Below are 13,639 nucleotides of genomic sequence, written 5' to 3'. Positions count from 1 at the left end.
ATCTCAAATCATAGTGCAGCAAATAGAGCGGCTGCTCCTGTTGTCTTTCATCCGCCGCCTTTTCTTTTTATTACGTCTTTTATCTCTTAAAATGAGTCCACAAACTATCACTATTGGTTCTACATCGTCATCCGTGTTTGGTTATTCTAAATTCCCGCTATGTTGTTTTTTTTTACTGGATTATCCTCTGGAATCGGGACGTTCGTGACTGGAATCGGTTCGTGTTGCTCTTGCCTTGGACACACGAACCGATCGAACCTGTTGTACTTTTATCAGCTCTGTGGTCACAGAGGTTTGGAGAATCGGCCGACAATTCTTAAATCTTTCCGTCTAAACCAGACTTAAGACTCACAAGCTCTACTCATCTCCTCTYGACCACTRCCCAAAYGCTCTGACTCTGGTCGCTATGGTAATGTTTATATATCCCTTCAAAATAACAGAAGCGCCACAAAAACGAACATTTTACTTTCGTGAAAATTTTAACTCACGATAATGACTAACGGGAGCCGTGAGCTTGTTTCTCTGCAACGAGACGGTCCTATCAGGCAGTGATGGGAGACAATAACACCCGAGGTGTGTTGATTGAGCACAGCGTGCTTGGTCTCTACATGGCAAAGCAGCTTGAAGCTTCATTGCCTCATTAGCAGCCGGTCGCCGCATGTTACACAGAGCGGGCTTGTAATGTGGGACTCGCCTACCGGTCTGGGATAAATCCATTCTCCTGTCTCTTCTCTGGGCCTTTACCCCTTTGCAAAGAAACTTTCCAAAGACATCAGATCTGTTTCTTACTCATTTTGCTGCTTGTGGGCTCAATGTTGGTGCGCAAGTAACCAGACTTCCAATGATTCACTTCCTGCTAAAGAGCCCCCTGGTGATTGAAGAAAAATCCACATATAAACGGCTTATAGTCTAGAAAATACGGTAAATGAAAAATATCTGAATGCTCTCTGGTATTGTTCAGAGGGCCGGACCAAATGTGGAGGCGGGCCGGATCTGGCCCGCGGGCCGTAGGTTGGGGGCCCCTGATTTAAAGGGACTTTAATATATGTAGATTGAGCCTCTAACTTACTGTCAGATTTCAGTTGTTGAACTCTGTATTTTTTACAGCAATAATGTACTTTTTGATCCACTAGGTGGCACTGCAGACTACATAAGTGTGTTTATGACATGATGTCACTGAGAAGACAAGAATGTTTGATCAGTGATTTCTCTAAATCAGGGGTGTCAAACTCCAGTCCTCAGGGCCGCTGTCCTGCAGTTTTTAGATGTGCCACAGGTACAAAACACTGGAATGAAATGGCTTAATTACCTCCTCCTTGTGTAGATAAGTTCTCCAGAGCCTTGCTAATGACCTAATTATTCTATTCAGGTGTGGTGCAGCAGAGACGCATCTGCATCTAAAAGTTGCAGGACAGCGGCCCTTGAGGACAGGAGTTTGACACCTGTGCTCTAAATGAGCCGCAACAATGTTTGGCGCTATTCAGCTATGGATATACGTTTAATTTGCTACAAGATTTCATTTCAGTCCTGCCTCAAAACAGGAAGTTGCTTAAACTTCTGCAACAATGAATCAAAACTCAGTTTACTCACACTTAGAACAAAAACTCTTTTTCATGCACTAAATGTTTTTTTTGTGTGTGTTAATTTTGCGGCTGTGTAGTGAAACGCTGCCTCATGTTTCCCTGTTGTCAGGTTGCACCCCTCAGAAGTGCGGCCGAGCCGTCACCGACAGCGTGGTGACCAGCGAAGAGGCTCAGGCCCTCCGGAGGTAAACCCCGAGCCCGCCTTGGCTCCTTTCCATGCGACTGCGTCGGTTTCTAAACACTTTCTTTGCTTCTCACTCGCAGGCTGGCTGAGCGGGGCCTGGCACTGGCCGGGTCTGAGGGAGGGGTAAATATTTCACACACCCAGATTTTAATTTCTCGCAAATTAAATGTTTGTTCTTCAGTTTGCTATAAAATAATGCTCTTTGTTAGAGCTTAAACGATTAATTGGATTAATCGTGATTAATTGGATTAACTGTAACTAATGATGATTAATTGAGTATTGAAATAATGTCAACTAATCTAATTTAATTGTGTAAATCATAATTAATTGTGATTAATGAATTATTGAAATAATCGCCAGCTAATTTAGTAACCGATTAATTGTTAGCTGGAGTATTCAGACTCAAAAACATTTGACATTTAACGGTTAATTGTGATTAATCGTAGTTAATTGCATTGATCTTAATTAACTGTGATTAATTGATTATTGAAATAATAAACTAATTTAGTAACCGATTAATCATTAAGTATTCAGACTCAAAAAAGGCAGTTTGCTGAATAAAACAACACATGCAGAGCAATAATTAAGCCAAAACTGTACAAGAAATGTATACATTCTGCATTTAAGATAAAAAAGAAACACCTTTGTCTGTAAATATGTTTTAGACAAGAATCCTCAGTGAAGCTAAAACTACAGTGTTGTACTTTTAGCTTCACCCGATTCGAATTTACTAAAGGAATGCTATGTTGTTGCATTTTAGGCAATACATTTTTTTTCTTAATTAAAAAGAGAATTGTATTATTTACTACTTTTCTACTTCCGGTTAAATGAAAAATCTGTACAATATTTAATTTTTGAATCCTATTTATCGATTAATCGCTACAATGATGGATTAATCAATTACTAAAATAATTGTTAGTTATTGTTGTAGTACTCGAGACCACATTTTGATGGTCAACACGGCAAACAAGTTACAAGAAAATGTTATAAAACATTCTTTTCATTCAGACAGCTGAAGCCACATGTGATGTCTTCTCTTCAAGGAAAGAGAGACTTATCCTCAAGAGGTGTTGAGCGTACAGTATACCCATTGCTAATTAAAAGCTCCAAAGAACAAAGACAGAGAGCTTGTTAGTGTTGATGTGTGGGAGTGTCTTTGGCAAGGCACCAGAAGGCAATTTGCTCCTTTCAGAAGACTTCGACAGTTTTCTTTCTTTAATTATTAACAGCATACAGCGTTTGGCGAAAGCATTGATAGACTTTGAACTTTTCTTTTACATTACAGCCACAAACATTAATGAGTTTTTTTGGGGGGGTTTTGTGCGGGACCAGCATAAAGTGGTACACAGTTTTGAATGGAAGAAAAATGACTCGAGTTTAAAGCAGAGTTAGGTTCTTACTTCTTAAATATGTATATATAAAAAAATGTGGCCCCCAATTGCTTTCAACTCGATGACTTTGGACCTCATGGATAAAAGTTTGAACGTCACCGATTTAATTAGTTCAGTTATTGAACTCGTGTTTATCTGTCATGTAAAACCTCAGCAAAATACACTTAACGCTTGTAGCAAAATATGAAAACCAGATAAATAAAAAAAAGGTTTGTTCCAGGTATTTGTCCTTCTTCCAATTTTCCGATCTGGAGCCGGTCTTCACCTTTCATTGTGGCACTTTGACTTTGTAGAGGAAGTAAAACTCATCATCTTTTTAAAATCGGTTCATAGTTAATACTTTCTACCCAGAAGACTAGAACTTTATTTAAAATGGCTGAAAAAATCCAGAAATGCGAGTCTTGAGTTCTGGAAGTATGTCTTGTTTTCTTGGTCGATCTTTTCGTAATCGGGTTTCATTTTTTTGGAGTTTGAATATAAAACTTTAGGTATTTTTTTATATATATAGGATCAAACATAAAAAGAACCAAAGCTGTTTAAAACCAGCGACTGTTTTTCCGTATGCTTACTTTTTGTTTTGTCCACAGTTCTCCAAATCCATCTGGGGGGAAATCATAAAAATCTTGAATTAAGTGAAAGACAAACATGCCACTTTTTGCTTTCTTCAGCCTAAATCTGACTTACGATAAACATATTTACTGTATTTCAGAATCCTCCCCAGTCCTGCTTATCTGTGGAGCCCGGGGATGTTTGCTTGGCCTCTCACTCGATAAGCTGCTAGTAACTAAATTAGCGGATTGCTCCTCCGGTGGGGATTCACCCAGAAATAGCTAACGGAGCTTAAGGAAGGGATTGTTTTTTCTCCATATAACGTTATATCATCCTGCTGCCATGGGAACGCTTCACCTGTTCTGGCAGCAGTTTGTGTGTGCCCATCATCAGGTTGGCTGCATACTGACTGGATGTGATATTGGAGAGTTGTAATGGGATGTCTGGATAAGATAAGATGAATTAGATTAACTTGGAGTCATTTTTACAATACAGGTGTTTTTTCTGATAAGTGCGTAGGGTTACTGTACGACCCTCAGTGATCTGTGTGAGAAACGGATAAGAACCTTTCTTAGCTGGCTGTAAAGAGGTTGAGCGACTGAAGTCTTTCCTCTGCCTACATCCCCCAGAATGCTGAGCGGTTCTGGATGAAAGTACAGTGAATATTCTACATGTTGAACATTCTATCAGATGTATTCTGTATTGATATTGATCACCTGCCCATCACGATACATACTGTTGTTGATTTGTTGTTCATCCCTTTAATTAAGTGAACGTTTCATCTTGTTTCAAGTGTTCAATGACATCTTCTCTTGAAACTCAATCAAAAGTACTTGGTAAAATTTAGTGTGTTTTGCAGTGAAATCTGTGTTGTAGATCCAGTGCTTTGCTTAATCTTTTCCTTTCTTTGATACACAAACAAACTACTGCGTAGCTGGAGATATAAAGGAAAAGAAGCAAAGGTTGCTTTTCATATCCTTTCACTTTTTTTTTCTACAAATAAAAATCTGAGTGTAGCATGGATTTGTATTCATCCCCTCTTAGCCAATACTTTGCAGAAACACCTTCAGCTGAGGAGTTCTGAGGTCTGCCGGCCTTCATTGTGTTGGCGTCTTTTGTTAAATTCACCTTCAAACGCCGCCTTCATGAATATTTCATCGGCGCGCCTGTGAAGTGCTGTGACAGAGTCACTCGGAGTTGTGACACGTTGCCAGAAGTTTTCACAGTCGACCCAGAGATATTCCTGCTCAGCTGCTGGAAAAAAAGCTGTTATGTTTGGACTTTTAAGTGCAGTTGAAATGGCAGGATGTTTTGATGCTCCCATCAGCGAAGTTGAGCCTGTGGTGGTAGAGAATTTATATTTACGACTGCATCTGCCGCCTTACAGTGATGAGATTTCTGCGACAGTGTATTAGGGACTTTTAATGTAGCGAATAAAATTATTACAAGGGAAAAAAAGTCGTACAAGAACTAAGTCAAAATATTACAAGAATAAACTCGTATTACAAGAACAGTCGTCGTAATATGAGAGTAGTCATATTATTGGAATAGAGTCATCGTACGACAAAAGTCATGAGAATGAAGTTGTAATATGAGAAAAACGTAATAATGCGAGAATAAAATCATATGGCAAAAAGTCATGAGAATCAAGCTGTAATGAGTCATAATGACACGAGAATAAATCATATTACGAGAGTAAAATAGTAATATGAAAATAAAATGATCAGTTTCAGGACTTTGAAATGATTGTGCAATTTGAAGAAAAAAAAATTACAGACGAGACGAGTTGGTCACATAGGATCTTTGTAACTCTATCCAAGTTTTTTTTCCTCATTTAACAACTTTTCTTTTGGTAATATTGTGTCTTTATCCTGCTAATATTATGACTTCATTTCTATTGTGGTAGATTTCTGCTGGGGAACACAACCTCAGATTTAAATGTAGGCATTTTCGATCCGTTCAAGTAGTTCTACCTTAAACCTGTAGAGGGCGGTGTTGTACAGTATCCCCGTGCATAAAGAGGTGCTGAGGAAAACGGAGCGAGGAGACATCAGCTGAGATGGAAACTACAGAGTTGTCAGATATTTGAATGAAGCAACTAAAAGCAGCAAAGCGGCCTCTGAGAAGCTGACGTGTTTTGTCCCAGAAGATTTGATGAGCAGTAAACAAGTAAAGGGCAACAATCTGCAGAAAAAATAACACTGGAGATTGACTGGCATTGAGTCTCGTCACACGTTACTGTAGTTGAACTGAATTGTGTAATATGTGTTTTCTCTTTAGGCCTCCATCCTGGACCTTCACTCTGGAGCTCTGTCCATGGGGAAACAGTTTGTCAACATATACAGGTGGGAAGTCGCACCTTGCCTTTATTTGGCCATCTTGGCGTTTCCTGACGGGTTCTCAGTGTTTTCATGATATTTCTAATTCACACCGTGAGGTCAGCCACCAGTCCAGTGACCCCATCCCAGCGTCATTCATCACTCCTGTCGGAATCCGACTCTATTCGGATATTCCGCTCTCAAACACCCCCCTCAGGTGTCGGCTACCTGTCCCACCCGGCAGGGGGTCGACACCTGAGGGTTCTCAGAGAACATCTGTCAGATTTTAATCCGGAGATGCTGACTTAACAGTTTCCACTCAAAAATCTAAACTTTGTCAGTCGCTTGCTTAAAATCTGCTGCTTTAATGTCTGACTGCGACACTTTGGAGTGCAGCTGTGTTCAGGAGAGAAACTATTTATACTACAATTAAATAATCCCCCCCCCTCCCCTCTGTCCTGTGTGTCTGTGACCTGTGGCCCTGTGGTTCCGCTGCAGGTATTTTGGGGAACAGATAGCAGATGTCTTCACAGAAGAGGATTTCAAGCTTTACAGGTGAGTATAAAGTACCATGGTGTATTAGTGCCATTGTAAATAAAAAAAAACAGGAAAGTTTTGAGTTTGAGTTCAAATTTTTGACTTTTAAAACTCAAATTTCAAAATTTTCTAACAAATTTTTGACTTTTCAAACAGAAAAGCTAAACTTTTTTCTAGAAAATTCCTCAGCAGTCAAAATTTTTGACTTCTAGTACATGTAAAACTTTTCAAACTCAGCAATTTCAATGTTTCTGAGATTTCTGAGATTAATCTAAAAATTTTGGGGGGCTTTTTTTTGGCGGAAATGTACTCTTTTTCTTTCATTTTTTTTACTTCCTTTTATTAGGGTTATTAATCGTAATAATAATAATCGTAATAAATACACAATATCACAGATTTGCTCCAAATAAAGTATAGTAGTTTACTTTGAACCCTCCCACAATCTTAGCGCAAGGCTCAGATGACGGTTGATTAATGGGGAGACGATGGTAGTGTCTTATCAGTTCCTGAAACATTACAAAAAAAAAAAAAACTCATAAAAATGCACTAGAGGTAAAAGGTTCATACAGGGTCCACTGGACCCGTCTGCGGGATGGTTAAGTAAGAAAGTAAAGACCTTTTTTGCTTGTTAGGATGGAAAAAGAAATTCAAATTGAATGTAGAATATTTAGGTATGAGCATGTCTCTCAGACAGAGAGTATAGGAACCATAAATCATACTGAAATCGACTCGTCTCTCCCAATTTTCACCGTTAGAGATGTGCGGGGCCGGATCCAGGCCGTCATTGCAGAGACGTTTGGCTTGGACCAAACCCTGATGTACCTCACCAAGCCCACCTTCTTCTCCAGAATCAACAGCACCGCAGCCAAGACGCAGCATGACGAGTACTGGCACCCGCACATCGATAAGGTAACGGACAAAAACAGAGCCGCGAGTTTGCTTGGCCGCAGATAAGCCAGCGCAGATTTGGGTTTGTGACCTCACTGCTTCCAGAGCTGCTGCGTCGGCTGGAAAAGCCTGGGGTTGAGTCACTTTGCAGGTTCAGGTAATATGTGGGGGAAAATGGAGTTACTGTTGTTTACTTTCTTCACTTTTTTTGTCTCTTTGTCTTTCTTTACTTCTTTCTCTATTTCTTTCTTTCATCCTTCCTCCCTATATTTCTCTGTAATTTTTGTCTCTTTTCTTTCTTGCGCCTTTCCTTCCTTCCTGGTCTCCATACTTGCTTTCTTCACTTCTTTTCTCTCTGTCTTCAAATAGAGAAATGTTCCCTGATTTCAAAACTTTGGCTGAAGTGGCACTTGTAATACCAGATCATTATCCACATTTAAAATTTGCCTACTATACAAAACTTTGTCACAAATTTGTAGTAAACATTTATATTGTAATATGAATATAAATTAACATAAATAACTGCGAACCCTTCCTCCTTTCGTCATTTTGTTAATCTTTGCAGGTTATTTTTTAATGTTGTTTTCTGAAGCTGTTCACATCATACATGCTTCGGTTTTTATCAGAATTCATGAATTGGATCTTTTAAAGTCTTCTCCACCTCGGCTATTGTCTGAAGACATTCACTTCTCTGAGGTTTGAAGAACATTTTGGTTGAAAGGAATGTCTCTTTACGGAGTAAAATGAAATTGTTTAAAAATCTAAAATGAAATATATGTGATTGTGATTTAATCATTTTAAGAGAATAGTAGAAAATCAAACATCATTTCTTCAACCAGTAGGACTAAAACAGAATAAATACAGTCATTGGTATTAGCTGTAATGGACTTGGTATTCTTGATGTCAAATTATTTTTCTGCTTTATCGATGTTTGTCGAGGCGTCCGTCCCAATATTGACCTGTTTTTCGCGTTTAGAAAAGCAGCACAACACCTTGACGACTATTGTTCTCTCTGCCTCATTTCTAGATTGCTTCCATTTCACCCTTTGTGTTGTCAAATATCCTGTATTGGCTTTTACAAACATATTAATATTTGCCTCTTCACCGTGTCCTTCTGGCTCTGAGCAACAGGAAACAAACAAATCAAAAGAAAAACRCCTCTTCACTTCGCCATCTGTCTCTGCCACTATTCTGAGGCCAGTTGGGCAACCCTACCCTCATTTACATGCAAATAGCCTCCAACGTCTTTAGTGGTGGCTTTTTTTCTTTTGTCCATCGATCATTAAGTTGATATTGTGTCAGAGCTACAGTTGAAGTGTGACAGCAGAGAGACGGGTTTATCGTTTATGGTTTAGAGATGGACCTGGCTGCAAACTGCTGCCGACACATTTACATTCCTGACCCGGCCTCGTCTCTGTGCGGAAGGGAAGCTCGACTCCAGTTGATAGCCAATCAGATCTGCATAATAGCCTCAGCCGTCCTCTTAGTAGAATTTGGATTACTGTCATGATGAAACCAAGCTGAAGATGGGTTTTATACACCTCTTTGGYATTCATTCAAGACTTTCCAGACGGGTTTAGACGCAGTTCAATATTAGCTGATAAAGTTACAAAAAGACACTTTGACTCAAAAACTGTTCTGATTTCTACAGGAAAGATAGATTCCACTTTTTTATTAATAAAAGAAAAAAAGATTCCCATCTGAGCTTTAACTCTATCCTCGACACATCTTATTGTGCTAAAGGCACGTTGAAGAGTTATGCAGGCTTTCGGACCAGTCTATCCGAACCACTGGTACAGAAGGAGTGCATATTCCTCCCGCTAAAACAAGGACTCTCGGGATCTTGTTGAATTCGGATCACTTTGAATAGGGAAATGTTCCCCGATTTCAAAACTTTGGCTGAAGTGGCGTTTGTAATACCAGTGAATCGGATTCACCACCCCATGAGAAGACGTGTCCAAGGGAAATGCCCAAAGCCTCATGACAGTAGCCTTTGCAGCAAGACTCACTGAGACATTTGATTACAAACAAACAGGTCGGGAATTCAGGTCCATGGAGGCCACAGTAGGTTAATTGTTCATAATTTAGGGRCGGTATTATGTATTTTCCAGGCACATAGTTCGATTTTATATCACAATCCAGTCACTAACTTTACTTAGAGTCAAAATGACTGCAAAAACATGAAGCGCCACTTATGATTTGATTTGTCTTTTCATTTGTGTATTTAAACCTTATTTGCATAAGGAATRATAAYTTTGTATTTGATCTAARGAAGCAACACWTACAGTATTTAATATATTGCACATCTGCACTGCAGTAAATTAACCATATATTCGTGGTCACTATGTCAGCAACTTTTAACACATTTTCCTTGCCTTCTTAGATAGTACTTTGCTTAACTTGGCTCCCAATTCCCCTCCTTACAAAACCTTTGGGATTAATTAGACAGGAGGAATATAGCATATTTTAAGAAGAAATGGACATTTAATTAGCTCTTCATACATGGCCACAGAGGAGAGAGACCTGCTTTGTGATAGAGCAGCAGTTCAATAATGCGGCGTGAACTGTTTACGTTGCACAACCYACAAGAGCTCTAACAAGCACTGCTTGTTCCCATGAAAGCCCAGCGTATAAAACGGCATGCAGCCTTATTGGCGGATCAAAGAATATGTTGAACTGTTTCAAATTCCTCTGAAGCCATTTTAGCGTCTTGTTTCATTGCTTTYGCTTGATCGTTCCATAAAGATGACAGCAATGTGTTTCTCTGGGAGTAATGGGAAATAATTAAACRAATTCAACAGGCACTCCAAAGCATTTCAACCTGAATTGTGGAGCACTTCTATGGCCTTCATACCACACAGGCTGCTATTCATTTATATTACAAGTATTTACCTGTCGGAAAAGTGGGTTCTACGTTAATCACAGCTTCCTGTCTATTGAAAAAAGGCCGTGTTGTAAAACGTATAGTTTAATATTTGACACCCGAAGCATTCATTTCATAATATATATGGAATAGGGCAGCGAGCAAGGGCTAAACGATATGAATGATTGCTTTCAATCTTGCAAAAAATGCTGCAAAGGATTTCTGGAGATGGTTTGTGGTGCCAGCAATTAGTAACCCATTTCAGTTTCTACTAAATACTTCAGTAATTACCACTATTATTGTTGCTAGGCAGGTTGTCTTTGTCCACGCCAGTTATTACACAACTCCACACTCTCTCACTTTCAGCTAAACCACTGCCTGTCTTTCACACCAAGATCAAATCTACTCAGTATTGTTCTTTTTATGTTGCAACCCCCTGAGAAGTACTCGGAAACCACATCTGAGCCCAATGTTGCACAAGTCTGCCCAGATGTTCCGTTTCTGGTTGGATCAATTCCACATATGTGACCATTCCATCCCGTATCCAAATCTGGCCTGCCTTGTTTTCGGTGGCCACCAGCATGATTTGATTGGTTGGAGAATAATTTCTAGACACATAGTAATAGAAACTATGTGTCATTAATGAAGATCCCAGTGAGCTCGTTAGGGGACGTAATCCGGTGAAGCCGTTACATTTSTCTCAGGAGTCCCACCTGTGGAAAACTTCAGAAAGACCTAGAATTGGCAAGTACAGCTGTATGAAAGTAAGCAATAAGCTCAACAAACATGGCGTGTATTTTCTACCTTCAGACTCCACTGCTTGAGTCCTCTGGCAYCTGTCTACTCATGTCCGATGGCGTTTGTTTTTTTTGGGGGGGTTTTTCTTCCTTGGATGGGCTGTACTGAAGCAAATTTCGTTGTGCCTGATAGATGATGACAGTAAAGGCTGATTCTGATTCTGAAAATGTCCTCAGCTGTTTGGTGGGTCAGTCATGCCTCAACTCTCTCTGTCTTTTAGGAGACGTATGGCTCTTTCGACTACACATCTCTCCTGTACCTGTCTGACTACGGCTCAGACTTCACCGGCGGACGATTTGTCTTCATGGACCAAAATGGCAATCGAACCGTGGAACCACGGGCAGGTACTAGCCAGCGGCTCACTTTTCTTTGCCAAGGGAAAAACGGGGCGGGGAAAAAAAAATTCAACCCCCAAATAACCTTCTATTAATAACTTCACTTTTGTCTGATTTAAGTTGGAAAAGGGTTTATTCATGTCTACTTTGCACATTTCCAGTGAAGGACATATCATTTGTTTATGTAGCACAGTGAGATCCACTAATTATCTCTTGATGGCTAAATCGCCTTATGTATTCATATCCTGTAATGCATTTACTAATTCTACATCAAACAGAGAAGCTTGACCTGTTGTAACCCAGCTGCTCCTCTGAAAGGGGGCTAAGAGCACCAAAATGAGCAGCGAAATGACTGTAATCCTCTCTAAGTGGGTAATCAGACCTCTGCACAGTGAAGATTCGGGGAATTGTGTTTTACTTTGCTGCAAATTCTCAGAGGGTTAGACATCCTCCACTTTGAGGAAATTAGGCGATCTACCTTTATCGAAGTGGGTTCTTTGTACGAGCACTTAACCAAAAACAAGTGAAGGAGAAATTAATTAAGTCGACTCATTAAACTGTCCACAGTGGCAGAAAAAGGAAGGTAACATAGTGAGTAAGTTTTCTCAAGTGTGTGAAGAAGTATCAAGATTTTTAGTTCTCTTGGGAAAAGGTAGAAATATTTCAACTGAACTTTCTCACACAATGTCTTCCATTGTGTTGAGATACTAGTATCTTTTATTACTTTCAAACCTACATGACATTTATATTGTGTTAATAGCAAAGGCAAAAACACAGTTAAGAATGTCGCTTTTAAAAGCCTTTAACTATCATAAGGACACAACGATTACATGCAAGGTCACTTACATTGACCTCCATGTAAGTGTTTTTTTTTTTTTGGGTGACTGTTGAGTTTTACCTTGAATATCTCGAAACCCTTGAAAATATCGACTATTTAAAAACTGTCTGCTGCCTTCATGAGGGGATTGTTTTATGTTAGACAAGAATACAGGAATTCTGATGTCTGTGCTGTGATTTTTATTTATTTTTTTWATTATTTATTTTCCCCTCAGCATCTGATCTGTTGATCGTCTTGACATCCTTGAAACAAAAGTCAAGCATAATGTCTATCTTTTGAATATTTATAGTAATCGTTGGATGAGTTTTTTCCCAGCTTTGTTCTTTGCTGTGACGTCTGTAAATGGAGTTCCTCCTGCATATTTCAAAGCGTCGTGTGTCTGCTCAGTATGGCAAACAACTCCTCGGCTCTCTCTCCTACTTCCTGACAGCTCCACCTTGCCTTTATTGCATCTGACAGAAAGCAGTCCCGTGGTACTTCTGTCCTCTTTGTCCCCCCTCCCCTTAATCTCCACACTTTGTCTTCTGTCCTCTGTCCCAGTTTAGCTCCTTTGCCTCTTTTAATCTCCAGCGAACCAACAAAAAGCCCACTTTTGTCCCCAATTTTCTACCCATTGTCGCACCTCCTTCTCTTCCCCTGCGTCGCTTCACATCTGCTCCATCAAAGTCCTCATGCGCCGMTGAGGAGCAAGCCTCGGTGAATCAAGCCTCGGTGAATCATCCGGGGCCCCTTGACAACGTGCCGTGATGAAGCGGTGAGGGAAGTTAACTGAAGGTCACGTTGGAGTAAAAAATGACTGCAGCTCACTGGCGTCGTCGTCAACGGTCGTGTTTCAGTGAAGTTAGACTGACCTTAAGGCAACAGGAAGGGCGGTATGYGGATTATCTTCATCTGATTAAACTGCGTTTGCCGCCGAGGAAGTGAAAATGRCAAGATGGAAAAAGTTGGATAAATTTGTTGCGTATAATTGCACCGCTTCATCTTTTCACATCACTTAAATCTTTTCCAGTGACTTTGCGAGGCAGGTGGCTGTCAGGTCCTAATGGGTGAGAATCTGCTCATCAGATTTGAAGGGCTGGTGGGTTTGCATAGATATTTACGGCTCTTCTGAAGTGACACCATCTAATTAGGTGTAATTAGAACATCATCAAGACGATTAGAGAGAAGAAAAGTYGAGAATGTGAGGGAAATTTTATCAGACGGGTTGAGGAGATGTCGGGTAGCAGAAAATAGATTTGATTTATAGATTTGCTGGGGAAAGAAATGGTCTCTTAGAGGAGATTTAGGACTGGATAAAAAGATGATATGTAAGGTGACGGATCTCTGGCTGGAAAGGGTAGATTTAAGCAACAGAT

General features: G+C 39.9%; 1 protein-coding gene across 1 annotated transcript in view; it reads left to right on the top strand.

Annotated features, from left to right (window-relative positions):
- ogfod3 (2-oxoglutarate and iron dependent oxygenase domain containing 3) overlaps positions 1-11,556 on the top strand; it is a 14,830-nt gene extending 3,274 nt beyond the window's left edge. The window contains exons 3-8 of the mRNA XM_017301721.1: positions 1,693-1,768; positions 1,848-1,890; positions 5,988-6,052; positions 6,524-6,580; positions 7,318-7,471; positions 11,332-11,556. Coding sequence (XP_017157210.1) covers positions 1,693-1,768; positions 1,848-1,890; positions 5,988-6,052; positions 6,524-6,580; positions 7,318-7,471; positions 11,332-11,541 — 605 coding nt within the window. The 3' untranslated portion in view covers positions 11,542-11,556. The remainder of the gene's footprint in view (positions 1-1,692; positions 1,769-1,847; positions 1,891-5,987; positions 6,053-6,523; positions 6,581-7,317; positions 7,472-11,331) is intronic.
- Positions 11,557-13,639: the final 2,083 nt, after the last annotated feature.

This window comes from Poecilia reticulata, linkage group LG19 (genome assembly GCF_000633615.1).
Source record: "Poecilia reticulata strain Guanapo linkage group LG19, Guppy_female_1.0+MT, whole genome shotgun sequence".
In the NCBI taxonomy this organism is placed as follows: domain Eukaryota; kingdom Metazoa; phylum Chordata; class Actinopteri; order Cyprinodontiformes; family Poeciliidae; genus Poecilia; species Poecilia reticulata.
This window is presented reverse-complemented; position numbering and strand designations above follow the sequence as displayed.